At 38.1% G+C, this 14,409-nt stretch overlaps 1 protein-coding gene across 4 annotated transcripts in view; it reads right to left on the bottom strand.

Annotated features, from left to right (window-relative positions):
• Positions 1 to 14,409, bottom strand: part of EPHA7 (EPH receptor A7) — a gene marked incomplete at both ends in the record, with an annotated part of 170,756 nt that overhangs the window by 99,428 nt on the left and 56,919 nt on the right. For all 4 annotated transcript variants that reach the window (XM_082305526.1, XM_082305529.1, XM_082305527.1 and 1 more), the window contains 2 exons: positions 12,704 to 13,039; positions 13,905 to 14,060. In XM_082305526.1, coding sequence (XP_082161652.1) covers positions 12,704 to 13,039; positions 13,905 to 14,060 — 492 coding nt within the window. The remainder of the gene's footprint in view (positions 1 to 12,703; positions 13,040 to 13,904; positions 14,061 to 14,409) is intronic.

Raw genomic sequence — 14,409 nt, 5'->3', positions numbered from 1 at the left:
ATTAAAGCCTGCTTTATTTTGTGGGTTGCTATCACAAACAACCTACCTTATGGAAACATAAAATGCAGCTTGTTATAAGCTCAAATTTAGGACATTTATATTGGTCCTACAAAAAGAAAATTTCTGTGTCATTATCATGAGCATGATTTAGTTGAGTTACGTTTGCGTGCAGACACTGTTATGTAATACTTAGTTCAGACAAATGACTCTGTTCTTGATCTTCCCTTTTCTACTGTAGTTAATGACCAAATATTGTTAAAAATTGGGACACTAATTATCTGATGTCGACATGTTATGGATAATTAAGAATTGCTCACTCTGAAGCCATGCTAATTGTTTTTCACAGGTCTCCTTCTCTTGTCCTTGTGTCCTCAACAAGGCAAGCAGCTACAGGTTTATGCGTACATCTCTGTCACACACTTTGTCACAGAACATACATCATCCTTTCTGGCTCATCTCCGATTAATTTTGCTGGCTTGCAGCAATTATCTCTCCCTTTGTGACTGACCTCCTGGTAAATGGAGTGCATGATAGCTGCGCGATTTTTTCCTGCGTATTTTACCACTTAATTGATCCTTGTTGGCTGCCCACAATACAAAATACTAAACTTGCGTCATAAAATGGTTGAAATTGAGAGGAAGTGGTAACCATGTTTTAGCAATTGTAGTTGACAGCTGTAAAAATCAGATCTTGATAATGTTCTCTCATTTACCCTATTACTTGGATCAGTTGGTTAAAGCTGTTAATGATCCTCTTGGATCAATGTCTTTTGCTTGTAGCTATAATTTACTGCATTGGTGGATTAGTACAGATGTTTTCATAGATAGCTCTGCATCATTCCACCAGATTGCTGTCTGCATCAAATTTGCTTCCATTCATCACTAACGAAGCAAGGAAAAAGATAATCAGCATCTCCTATCTTAACATTAACTATTGAGCTTGGGATAACACTTTTATTGTTGTCAATTTGCAGCCTTCAACCATGGCCTCCTCAGTAAATTGCCCTGAGAATTTCCTCTAGAAATAGATCCAGTGATATATTTTGACTATAACAGGGAAAGACTACAGAAATGCCAAACTGTACAAAACAATTCATACACTAAAGAGTAGTAGATATACCTGTTCAATTAGGAATATGCCCTATGAAGTCAGGGCTGGTTCTATCACATGCAAAGCAGAAGAAACTACGTAGGGCAGCAATGCGTCAGAGATAGCAAAAATTGTCTAGACATTAATTACCCAGACTGCTCCAGCATCTGAAAAATCTGCTGCCACCCATGGAGCTGTCACAGTGGGTAAGTCAGCAACAGCTACTGATATTAGGGAAGATGTCTCCCCTTCTTATTACCCCAGTAGCATCAGAAAGATCAAGCCCAGCTCTTCACAGACCTTTATTTTGCCCTGACTTTCCAACCCATCTTGGCTATCTTCATCTTACCTGCCAGAAGTGAACCATTCATTCTTGGGCCATTAATAGTCCCTAAACTGCTGGAAGGCCATGGGCCAGAAGGGGAAGATTTGTATTTTTCACCTGAGGGCATGTTTAGCCAAAACTCCATTTTTTCTTCTAGGAAAGCAGGCTTGCTGGCACATGAAGCAAGTAAAAAATAAGTAATTGAATAAAATATGATCTGTTCCAAAAGAGCAGCAGCAGAATCTCTATTTCTAATGAGAATACCTATATAAGGCAAACTGGAAATACACTGTCTTAAAATGCTGGACAAATCTACGTGGCACCTCTTTCTAGACAGTTAATTATGAACTTCATCCCTAAGTGGTGGACTTTGAGTAACCTGGTCTAGTGGAAGGTGCCTCTGCCTGTGGCAGGGGGTTTGAACCAGATGATGTTTAAGGTCCCTTCCAACCATAACCATTCTACGATTCTATGATTCTATGATTCTATGACTTGAACCTTGCTTTAAGAAAGCTTGTGATTCAAGACATCCTTCATCTCTTCCTGAAGTGCATTTTTGGCATACTAACTACACTAGCTGCGATAGACTTACGACAAAGGTCTTCCAGCTATTAAATAGGCACTAGTGTGAACAATCTCTCCCATCTAGAATTTGCACATTTAGCTATTCTGTCATTTAAACTTAATGGAGAAACTCCTTTAGGTCTCCTTATATAATCTATTTTCTCTCTTTTGAAGATTTCCACAGGAGTCATTACAGTAGGCTGGCTCCATGCCATGCTGTCATCAAATACTTCACTCTGTAGAGGTGTTACAGTTAAAGAATTTTTTAATTTATTACATACCACCTCAATTAGGATTTCATATTTGGTGGCACTTAATACACTTGCAATAGTGCCTTTCAGTAGTGATGCTCATTTCTCATCAAAAAAGCATCTGTGCACTTAGAGGGTTTTGTTTGTTCTAATGACAATGGTACTTGAATTCTTCAAAAGGTCTGAAACAAACCATCAAATATTAGGAAATTCAGGGACAAAACTTCTAATGTCTTATTTTTCTACAAATATGATCATACTCTTTTTCTCTGAATTTTGTTCTTTCTAGGCAAAATAACAAAGAAATGAAACACCTTAATAATAAATTACACTGTGCTGAACTAAGATCTCAGAACTCATCAGCACAATGGGTTTTGGATAGATTAATTCAAACACTATGTATTATTCTGTCCTACTGATACCAATATTTCACAGTTTTGTTCACCGAAGGAGTTAAAATCTGTTTTGTAAATACTGAAACCCAAATCTTGCTTGTGCTTTTATGAGGCCAGCTATGTGTTGTTATTAGCTACAAATAAGAAACACGAAGGTCAACCAAACAAATGAAAGATATCATTGATAAATTTTATGACAGAATCAGAACAGGCCTTTCTTTTTGCCAGTTTCCTCACTGTATTTCTCCTTCACTCTTAGGTTTCAATATAACCATGACAGTGTTTCACCTAAAACAAATTCTTATGGAAATTTTAAAGTTTCCAGACAAATATTTGCCTACATTTCATAATCATCATCATGACATTATTTTGGTAAGAGAATGATACACGTGGCCAATATACCAAACAAATAACATTGAGTTCATGAGATCCTACAGATGGTGTTCAGCACTTACCTAGAACCTGCATCCAGTTACTATATTACAATTCACAGGAAGCAGAAAAAGGAAGATCTGGAGATACAGTTCTGCTGCCAAAACCAAAGGTCTATGGAATTGTTCTTTCTTTGCACATGAGTTAATTAGCTACACTAGGCTGTGTATTACTATGTATAAATATATCAAGTGACTTCTTGTCTTTGTACTGCAGGTATCTTGAAAGTTTTTGAGGTTGGCCAGGTCTTCGCAGAACTATGTATAAGAGACCCCAAAGAGTATAATAAACCTCAAAGAGTGCTATTTAGTTTCTACTCTGTTCAAAAGAACTTATGGCCATGAGAAATAGTCTAACTACAGATGAAGTGAAAGAAGCAGCCAGGCATATTTGTGAGGGGCTAAAAAACCACCCAGCAGGTGTCACGAGTAGAGCTTTTTTATTTTACAAACCTTTCTAGGACTGGTCATGGAAAATGTGATGTTAACACACATATTTTCTTTTCAAGGTCAGGATTAATTTTCCATCACTACTTTTAAGAAGACAATTGGTGTAACTCATAGACATCAAGGAGATGTCCGGCCTGTGTTTGTAACATTAGAAGAAAAAGTGGCTTCTAGTCCTTTGTGTCACATTAGCAAACCAATCTCTCCTTTCTTTCGCTAAATTGTACTTTATGTCACTCATTTTCTTCCTCAAGTACATAGTTATTTGTTGCGTAGCTGGTGAAATTATGCTTTAGTAGCATACATTTGACTGTGGTGGCATAACCTGCTGTTTCAATAGCTCAGTGCATGGGAAAGTTAACAGTCATGCTTCTCCTAGCAGGTTGCTACCAAACATTTAACATACAGAGAAGATTAATCTGACCATTTCTAATTCAGAGTGTTGGTTCTGTGAAGCTGAAGCTTTACTTTGTCTTTGTATAGCTAGACTAGACCATAGCTTCCCACTATTTTTATTTCTAAATATTGTAAAGTTCATAGTCTCTGCTAGAAAAACTAACTTAGTTTCTTAGCAAAAATGATTACATCTATTTCTGAAAAGCTTTTATGGTAAAGCTGGACAGGCAAGAGTTCTGATACCCATTTGGAAAAAAAAATCATATTTTTAGTATATTAAAAAAAAATAATCCAAATGACATTCAGCCACAAACTGATGTGCAAAAGCCTGCTACAGTCAGAATCAAAATGTGATATGAAGTTAAAGTTCCCTTTCAGGATGACAGAGTGCCCATTGCTTTGGTTCCTGTGTGTTCTGATAGAGCATAAGGTTCAAATCCTGCTCCTATTGAAGTCAATGACAAAACTTCCACTGACTTCAGCGGTGCAGGATCAGACCCTAAGCAACACAGCTAACATCTGCTTTCTTGCTTTGTCTCTTATCTTTCAGTGAAAAATATTAGAACAAATTAGAACTAAATTTTAGAAAAAATGAATTACTATCAATTGGCTATTCTGTGGTAAGTTTTCTTATAAAACATATTGCTTGTCATTTCAAATTTATATATATATATTCTGTATATGTACATAAAATATTATCAAAACTGTCAAATATCATGTATGCCATACCATATTATACCCTATATAGATGATGCCTTCTTTGTGAAAAACCTAAAAAAAATTTAACATTTAGCAATCTTACAATAGTGTCCCAACCTAGCAGTTCTACAGTATCTTTATAGCCTTGTGGATTTCACTACATTAAATATGACCTGATATAATCACTGAATGAACAAATTTCTTTCCCTGATCTGATGGTGTTTGCTATACAGAGACTGGAATTCTTATCAAGTTTTTATCCATCAGTTTAATTCAGACATAAATTCAGTTACTGCCTCCTGTCAAAATATCTGTGATATTTGGAAAAAAATATTTGACCAGGGTAATGTGATTGCAGATCAATAGGCAGTCTTAGCTCCACAGAAATAACCCAATTTAAATGTACTGAAAAGACATGTAAAAAACTAGAAGAATAATAACTACCACATGTAATTAATTTCTACTCTGGTTTTACCCTTTTCAGTGGGTGGCCATGGAGTGCAGAACACTTACAGAAATATGTTGTCTGCCTACTGGTCTAGAAAAGACTTAAAATAGATTAAAATTTATCTTAAATATTATTAAGAATAAGCACTAACATCTTTGTATGTCCCATTAAATAAACTAAGCTAAATGGTAATCCAAAGTACAATCATCATAATATATATGTTTCTAAAAACCACAAGTTAATGAAAGCAGTTAGGGAATATTAGTTTTGAAAAATGACTTTTTATATAAAATAATTCTCCCAGCTCAACAGGTGGAACATGTTTGGTAAATAGAAAAGAATAAAATTATTTTTATAATGGGAATTCTTTTTACATTAAGCATTGATTTAAATATATATACAGATGACGTAGCTATATCAATATGGGAAAGCCGATCTACAGTTGAAGGCTAGAAGATGAAGCATAGCTCAAAAAGTAAAGTCACTAGCAGGAAATATCAAACGAAACTTGAAGCTAAAGGAAGTCCATTGAAATGGGAAACATAAAAGCAATGTTAAGTTGAACACTGAAGCTATTTCTAATAAGCTGTCATGTATCACCAGAAGTGAACATTGGATGGAAGGCATAGATGAAGGTAGACTAAAACAACTTGGTGGCAGAATGGGAAGACACCAAAACGGTCTGGGGAAAGAGAGAAGTGAGAATAGGACTAGAATGTTGAGGTCAAAGCGACTGGGAAAGCCACAGGCATAAATCTTCTTGATTGCTACCTCTGCTGGAGGACAGGTCATTGTTGAAGAAAAGTCAGGCTTAAGTGAGACTGACAGGGAACAGGAAACAAATAGATGGTCAATAGTGCAGAGGTTATGAAAGAGGAGCCTTAAAAATATGAGTAGAGATGATTGAGAGCTGGGGAAAATGCAAAGAGAAGCAAGAGAAAAATGATGAGCAGCAACAACAAAAGGAGAATGTAGAGTAGGGGAGAATGCAAAGTGACTCTCCTGTTTAGAAAGACTTCAGAAGTACCTAAGAAGGCAGAACCCATCACACAGCTTTACATAAGGGATGATTTCTTTCCTTTATGCATTTAATCATTTCTTCTTGCCGTGTAAATCAATGGTACTGCTGCTAATAGTCATATAGCATGTAATGTTTTTTCTCGTCAAGTTGCTGGGATAATGCAACTTTGAAAAATTCAGTTTTCTTTTTTTTTTAAAACTGTGAATTTTTGGATCTGCTTTTTGTAGGAAAAGGTCTGAAAATCGAACTCTAAGACATAAAAAAGAGGAAAATCAAATCAATATATACAAAATAAATTCTTACTAAAAAATTTTTTTCAAGAATAAATCTTGATTATGGAACCGAATCAGGGTTTTTTTAACCACTTCAAGTTGTCAGCATTAAGTGCATCTGAAGGCACAGCATGACCTAAGAGTGTTGTGGGGCACCTTTCTCTTGCTGTGAAGAAGCAGTGAGCATTAGCAAGTGCTCCCTGCGTAAGAACAGAGAGTACATTTAGGAACAGGTATTGGCATTACATTTTAACTTTTGTTTGTCATGTTTGATTATGGTAATAAGCCATGATGAGTGCCCCCTTGGATATGATTTCTTCTTTCCAATGACTATAAAGACAACTCAAACTGGCTCAGGACAGATACTTAAATTTTCTCAAACCTTGATAAATGTTGGGATTTATCCAACCTATCTTAAGTTTTGTCAAAGTCAGGCTAGGTTGGGTGAACATCACCCTTTATCAGAGATCAGTCCATTGCCCATTCAGACAAATTCCAGAGGAAAGGATGTAGAAAGATAGTTTTAAAAGCACACTACCTTTGCAAAAGTGTCAGCAGAAAAATTATACAATTGTTATTGAAACACATATTTTTTTAAAGGTTTGAAAGTGCATAAATGCCAAAATCCGATAAATATTCATCTGCTGTGAAACCTACCCAATTCCATTAGCCTTTTGAGTGTTGTATGGAAAAAATGTAAAATTTAGAAAGCAATCTGATGGATCAAAAGGAACTATCAGTACCACCGAAAGGTGAATATCTTAGAATCATAGAATGCTTTGGGATGGAAGGGACCGTTAAAGGTCATCTAGTCCAGCTCTGCTGCAATGGGCAGGGACATCTATAACTACATCAGGTTGCTCAGAGCCCCATCCAGCCTGGCCTTGAATGTTTCCAAGGATGGGGCATCTACCACCTCTCTGGGCAACCCCTTCCAGTGTTTCACCACCCTCATCGTGAAAAATTTTTTCCTTGTGTTCAGTCTAAATCTACCCTCTCTTAGTTTAAAACCATTACCTCCTGTCCTGTCACAGCAGGCCTTGCTAAAAAGACTATCCCCATCTTTCTTGTAGGCCCCCTTTAAGTATTAAAAGGTTGCAATAAGGTGTTCCCACAGCCTTCTCTTCTCCAGGCTGAACAACCCCAGCTCTTTCAGCCTTTCCTCATAGCAGAGGTGTTCCATCCCTCTCATCATTTTTGTGGCCCTCCTCTGGACCCACTCCAACAGGTCCATGTCCTTCCTGTCCTGGGGACCCCAGAGTTGGATGCAGTACTCCAGGTGGGGTCTCACCAGAGCAGAGTAGAGGGGCAGAATCACCTCCCTCAACCTGGTGGCCACGCTTCTTTTGATGCAGCCCAGGATACGGCTGGCTTTCTGGGCTGTGAGAGCACATTGCTGGTTCATGTCCAGCTTTTCACCTACCAGTACCCCAAAGTCCTTCTTCTCAGCGCTGCTCTCAATCTCTTCATCCCCCAGCCTGTATTGATACCAGGGGTTGCCCCGACCCAGGTGCAGGACCTTGCACTTGTCCTTGTTGAACTTAATGAGGTTCACACAGGCCCACTTCTCAAGTTTGTCCAGGTCCCTCTGGATGGCATCCCATCCCTCAGGTGTGTCAACTGCACCGCTCAGCTTGGTGTCATCTGCAAACTTGCTGAGGGTGCACTCGATCCCGCTGTCTATGTCACTGATGAATGGTATTAAAGAGCACTGGCCCCAGTATGGACCCCTGAGGGACACCACTTGTCACTGATCTCCATCTGGACATCGAGCCATTGACCACTACCCTCTGGATGCAATCATCCAGCCAGTTTGCTATCCACTGAACCACCCATCAAATCCATATCTCTCCAATTTAGAGAGAAGGATGTTGTTGGGGATCGTGCCAAAGGCCTTACAGAAGTCCAGATAGATGACATCCATAGATCTTCCCTTGTCCACTGATGTAGCCACTCCATGATAGAAGGCCACTAGGCTGGTCAGGCAGGACTTGCCCTTGGTGAAGCCATGCTGGCTGTCTCGAATCACCTCCCTGTCCTCCATGTGCCTTAGCATAGCTTCCAGAAGGATCTGTTCCATGATCTTCCCAGGCACAGAGGTGAGGCTGATAGGTCAGTAGCTCCCACGGTCCTCCTTTTTACCCTTTTTAAAAATGGGTGCAATGTTTCCCTTTTTGCAGTCCCCAGGGACTTCACCTGACTGCCATGACTTTTCTAATATCATGGAGAGTGGCTTGGCAACTACATCAGCCAATTCCCTCAGGACTCTGGGATCTTATTAGGGAAGTGTGCCGGTTTTGGCTGGGATAGAGTTAATTTTCTTCACGAAGATAGCTAGTATGGGGCTATGTTTTGTATTTGTGCTGAAAACAGCATTGATAACACAGGGATGTTTAAGTTATTGCTGAGCAGTGCTTACACAGAGTCAAGGCCTTTTCTGCTTCTCACACCACCCCACCAGCAAGTGGGCTGGGGGTACACAAGAAGCTGGGAGGAGACACAGCTGGGACAGCTGACCCCAACTGACCAGAGGGTTATTCCATACTATATGACATCATGCTCAGCATATATAAAGCTGGAGGAAGAAGGAAGGGGAGATGTTTGGAGTGATGGCATTTGCCTTCCTAAGTAACTGTTATGTGTGATGGAGCCCTGCTTTCCTGGGGACAGCTGAGCACCTGCATGCCGATGGGAACTGGTGAATGAATTCCTTGTTTTGCTTTGCTTGTCTGCGTGGCTTTTGCTTTACTTATTAAACAGATTTTATCTCAACCCATGGGTTTTCTCACTTTTACCCTTCTGATTCTCTCCCCCATCCCACCGGGGGGGAGTGAGTGAGCGGCCGTGTGGTGCTTAGTTGCCGGCTGGGGTTAAATCATGACAGGAAGTGGTAAATTTTATCTTTGGTAAACAATCATTCAATAAGCTTGCAAAGGTAGTGTTTGTTAGTTGTTTGCCAGCTGCAGCTCTTCAGTACATTCACCTATTGTAACTGGGGCTTAGTCACATTTAAATCTGAATTCTACAAGGATGCAGGGGTTCACATAGATCAGCTTGCAATACTGGGATGACATCCTGTATTCTTTATATGATGCTGCATAGGCAAGATATGAAACAAGACGGTTTACTCCTGGGGGACTTAGTGCACTTAATCTTTTACCTCTGATTCCGGCTCAGTTCTTTCATGCTTTTGTCAAAAAACAAAAAAAAGCAAAACAAAAAGCCTCATGGTTCTTGGCTGCAGCATAAAAGTATGCCATATGACAACTGATAGCCTAGTCACAAAGTCTTTTTAACACAAGGAATGAATAGCAATGTGTCATATGTATATATGTGAGCAATGTGAAATGCTACCTACCCACTTGCAGTCATTTTATCGTGTTATTTCCACAAATATAAATAGTTTTTTATCAACCACCTGGTTCTTTTCTGTGACATGCTCTCTTTGTCTCATCAGAAGCTTGTTATATGTGGGTGACGAAACACTGAATATATTCCATAACCCCATTCTTTTATCAATAATTTCCTGTTATCATTACACAATGATTTGAATTTTGTGAACATGGACACAAAGGATCAATTCAATTAAACCAAAAATACAAAGGGAAAATGTCACTGCAAGCCTCTGTACAACTGGTGAACCCAGTAATTATATATAGACACCTATTATGCTAGCATAACAACATGTGAAGAAGGTTCAGTTAGATACATTTACACACATAAAAAGCAATATGGGCATAGAAAAAGTCATTTTTGCCAAAAGTATAGAACAGGCACACAGTAACAAATGAGAGCTGCATGAATCCTAGTTTACTTGGCTATAAATAAATCCAACATTTTCTTTCTCTCCATGGTAAAATAAAATAGGAGCACAGAAGCATAACAGTCTCCTTTGAGCAACCAGTCTCTTTCTGCTCAATTATAGTCATCAATCTGTTCCACCTAAAATATTTTCCTCCTTGAGAAACCAAAGAAATCAGTATTAGGATCCAAAACATGCTGTTGCAAAAATAATGCAAAAGAGGTCTTTCCTTTTGGTGAATCCATTTGTTGTGAAAGACTGTATTTTCTTTAACATGAATTTTGTAATTCGGATGAAAAAAAATGCTGCATTTATATGGCACTTTTAATCTGAAAATCTTGAAAAGCTTGGTAAGGAAAGGTAAGGGTTACCTTAATTTTACAGACAGAGAAAACTGTAACAAAGAGAGCTTAAAGCCTTTTTTTTTTTTTTTTCAAAATCTGTTTCCTATGTATATTCCTTTTAGATGCCCAACTAGAAGCCTTTAAATCCTGATATTAAGAAGTGTTAAACAGACAAAGCTTCAGTTGTACAAGTACCCTTTCTTTCAACAGTGACAGTGTCAGATTCTGTAGCACTGGGAAATGCTCGCCTGTGCATAATCCCACAGCAAACTGGAGAGCAGGGAAGGAACAGAGTCAGCTCTCCTGCTTCCTGCTGCATGCTCTTACAAAGCTTATCTAGGAGGGTGAAGGTTTTTCCATTATTTGAAATCACTAGGTAAAGTCTAGATGTTGTCTCTAATATATATGCAAGCTATAGTTTCACTAACACCTCTGGGCTTGATGTGAGAATCATTTCATAAAATCATATAGCTTGTGTTACTTATAACACAGGAAAACCACAATATGTCTTCTGGCCTGAAAAACCCTATAAATCTACGACTATGAGAACACAAAATAATTAACTATAATTAATTATCTTGGGGGTAACACAACAAACTTCTGATTAAGGCTTTTTCATCTTCCTGACATGTGATACTAGCCACAAAATAGCACCATCTCTTCCTTTACCCTATGTGCCACTGAGCCATCAAAGCACATAAAGTAAAGCCAATTTGATTGAGCTAAATAGGAAAAAGTCCAAATCCTCTTCTTCATGTGGTATTTTGTACAGACATCTACAGAGAGCAGAACACTGTCCACCTGTGATGTTTGAAGAATTATAGAGAATTATTTTAAAGATGAAAAATCAAGGTGCCAAAATAATACAATCATCTGTGGTGCCAAAATAGTTTCAGGGTAGTTTCTCTATGCTCAGAATCTCATCATAAACTCCAAGAACTGAATGAGCACAGAAAGCAATCCTTTCAGTCACAGGGATTGTTCCAAAATAATATAAAATGTGCATTTGGTATCCAGAAAAGCACTATGGGGAAATTAAATATCCCATAAATATTCCCGCCTAATTTTAACAACTATATAAACTGTCACAGGTTTGGGGGGAGGGAAGGAAGGTTTTGAAGTAAACTTCTTGTCCTTTTTTTTTTTTTTTGAGATGACCATCTTTAAAGTGCAAAATAACTACTGTTTTTCCTATTTGTTCATTGCCCCTGTACGATGAGTTTGTCCTCAGTTCAAAGCATTATTGTAGAGGATAATTTCTACTGCACTAAAAAACAATAGCTTGATCACAGTCATTAAAATTTCCTCCAAGACGTAAGCATGAAGTATCCTTTAAAACATTGGTTAGCTGTTCTTACAGTAAGCATCAGTTATTCACTTCATATTTTCTTTTAAGGCATTTTTTCAGAAGCCAGATCTTGCAATTAATGTTCAGTTTAAGATCTTTTGTTCAGTGTATAAAAGGTTAGTTTTACTATCCTCTCTTAAAGCCCACAGTGCACTATTGTAGATTCAGAGGCCTATAATTTTTATCAACAAGCAACTCGTCATTTCAGAAACTTAAATCAGAGAATTCTTTTTTTTTCACTCAGCATGCAGACTACTAAAGCCCTTTTTTCCCCTGGGGTGATATGCTAGTTTGATTTTATTTTTCCTGACATTTCACCTGTCAGATTATGATAAGCAGAAGAAACAAAGAATAATCATCACTTTCTCACTAAATCTCATAATCAAATATCTGGAAATATAAGATAAATTAGAAACATTATCCTGAGGGAAAACATGAACACTGAAAACACCATCAGATATCCAAATCATCTTCCAGTGACCTAGGACTCCCATACGGGTTTAAAAGATTCAGAAAGGAAGCCTGCACAGGACTGTCACATCTACTTTTTTTTTCTTCAAATACTAAGGAACAACCTATAATGACATAATAAGAAAAAAAAAGTTGCAGAGTTAAGAAAATCTATTTAATAATAAAGCAGTATGTCTTCTTTAAGTCTTTCATGAATGCTTTCTGAAAGCAATCCTGAGGCCAAGAAACAGGACAGGTTACCATGAAATAGTATAAGCTCAAATTAACGAGTTAGCATGGTGAAAAGATTAATGAGCCAGAACACACCAAACATGCTCCTGATTTACTGCATCTGTAGTTTGCATGTTCCCAATTTCTCTCAGTCTCACAGTGTTGAGATTCATAAGTGATGAAAACTTACCTGCTTGACCAGTGGTAATACTGACAGCTGCAAACAGCCTCTGGGAACGACTCAAGTCAGAAACCCCATTCACAGCTTCAACTTCAAACGTGTAGTTAGCATGAGCTAGCAGGTCCATGACAGTGACATAGTTATCTACTAATCCAGTTTGCTGGGGCATATATCCAATGTTACTCCCACAGGGAACACATTCGCCCTGCTCCCAGCTGCATCTCTTGCACAAAATGCGGTAGGTCACATCATTTCTTCCCCCGTTGTCAGCAGGAGGACTCCACTCCAAACTCACGGTAGTCTGGTTGATATTGAAAATGAGGTTCTGTGGTGCAGATGGAGGTCCTATGTAACACACAAAAAAGTCCAGGGTAATTGCACAGAACCACGGTGGGACATGTAGCTAGCATTTTAATTACTGGGACAGAAAACAGTTGAAGCATTTTTCTTCACATAAACATTTAATTATTTTTACTACAAGCTGCATAAAAGCTTCCTTGAACTCACTTGGCAGGAGCTTTATTTTTTTTTCCATTAAGGCATCAGAATAACAATCGTCTGTATATTTACTGCAACTGACTTTAGCCATTTCTCTTCTGAGCAATTAAAAGGATTGGTTAATGTACCTTAAAGGTTGTCTTTTATAGTTTTCCCAAGTATGGGGTTTGTTCTTCTCTTCTAAACATATTGCACCAACTGCATCTGGTCCTTTGTTATCAGCTCTGATACGATTTACAAAGATATTTGGTGCTGGTTTGGATTAAGGAGACTTCCACTATTTGAGCCACCAATCTGTGTAGATTAGTTAGAAGGTTAAGCCAGATCCAATTACAGTTCAATCAGAGCTCAGATCTGCACAGGTTACTTTTCATTTTTCATGTTACTCATTTTGGTATTATATCACATAAAGCACATTGTCTACAACAATTTTACAGCCATGGGAAAACTATGCCTGTATTCTATCTATTACAATGAGTTACACACCCAACATGCAACGTTTTCCAATGTTATATCAAGCAAACATGAAAATTATACTTATGCTGATTCTATATTCACTGTCAACTTTTTTCCCCTCTGCCTTTCAATTTCATTTACTGTTGTGAATGTACTTTTCAAATACAGGCAAAGCCAACCAAAACTACTAGCTACAAGTGGCTGCACCTGGTTGGTTAAGCAACGTCTTTTACAATTAAATTCATGACTGACTCACTTGTGCATGCGACATATGGTGGATCAGAAGGTGCTCTATAATAGCTATCTTCACAATCGCATCTTGAAGATCCTTCCTTGTCAGAGAAGCTGTGAGTAGGGCAGCGGGAGCACTGCAGATCTTGTGAGGAGGATTTGTAGAACCCACGGCCACAAGCTAAAGCAGAACAAAACAAATTAAGGTTTAGATTTGCATGGACCATTCTGATCTTTTTCCTGTCTCTGTCACATGAGGTACCCATTCCTGTAAATCCATTGTGTTATGTTGGCACAAGCCAAAAGAAATCACAATTTATTTTTCTTCAGTTGATGCTGTTAATGATTTTGTGGCATTTTTATGAATTCAAGCATACACTACAAAATACCTCAGCAGTTGGCAGCACAATATTTTAACACAAAGGACCACAGAAATATAACAAGCATCTGTTTTTCACCAAAGAAGAGTACAATAATGGTGTGAAACAGCTGGATGCCTGCAATAGGCCTAAACAAGGGGAAAACAGTCT

The sequence above is a fragment of the Platalea leucorodia genome, assembly GCF_965183815.1.
Source record: "Platalea leucorodia genome assembly, chromosome: 3".
Taxonomy (NCBI): Eukaryota; Metazoa; Chordata; class Aves; order Pelecaniformes; family Threskiornithidae; genus Platalea; species Platalea leucorodia.
Note: the sequence above shows the minus strand (reverse complement) of the source record. Positions and strands in the feature narration are given on the sequence as shown.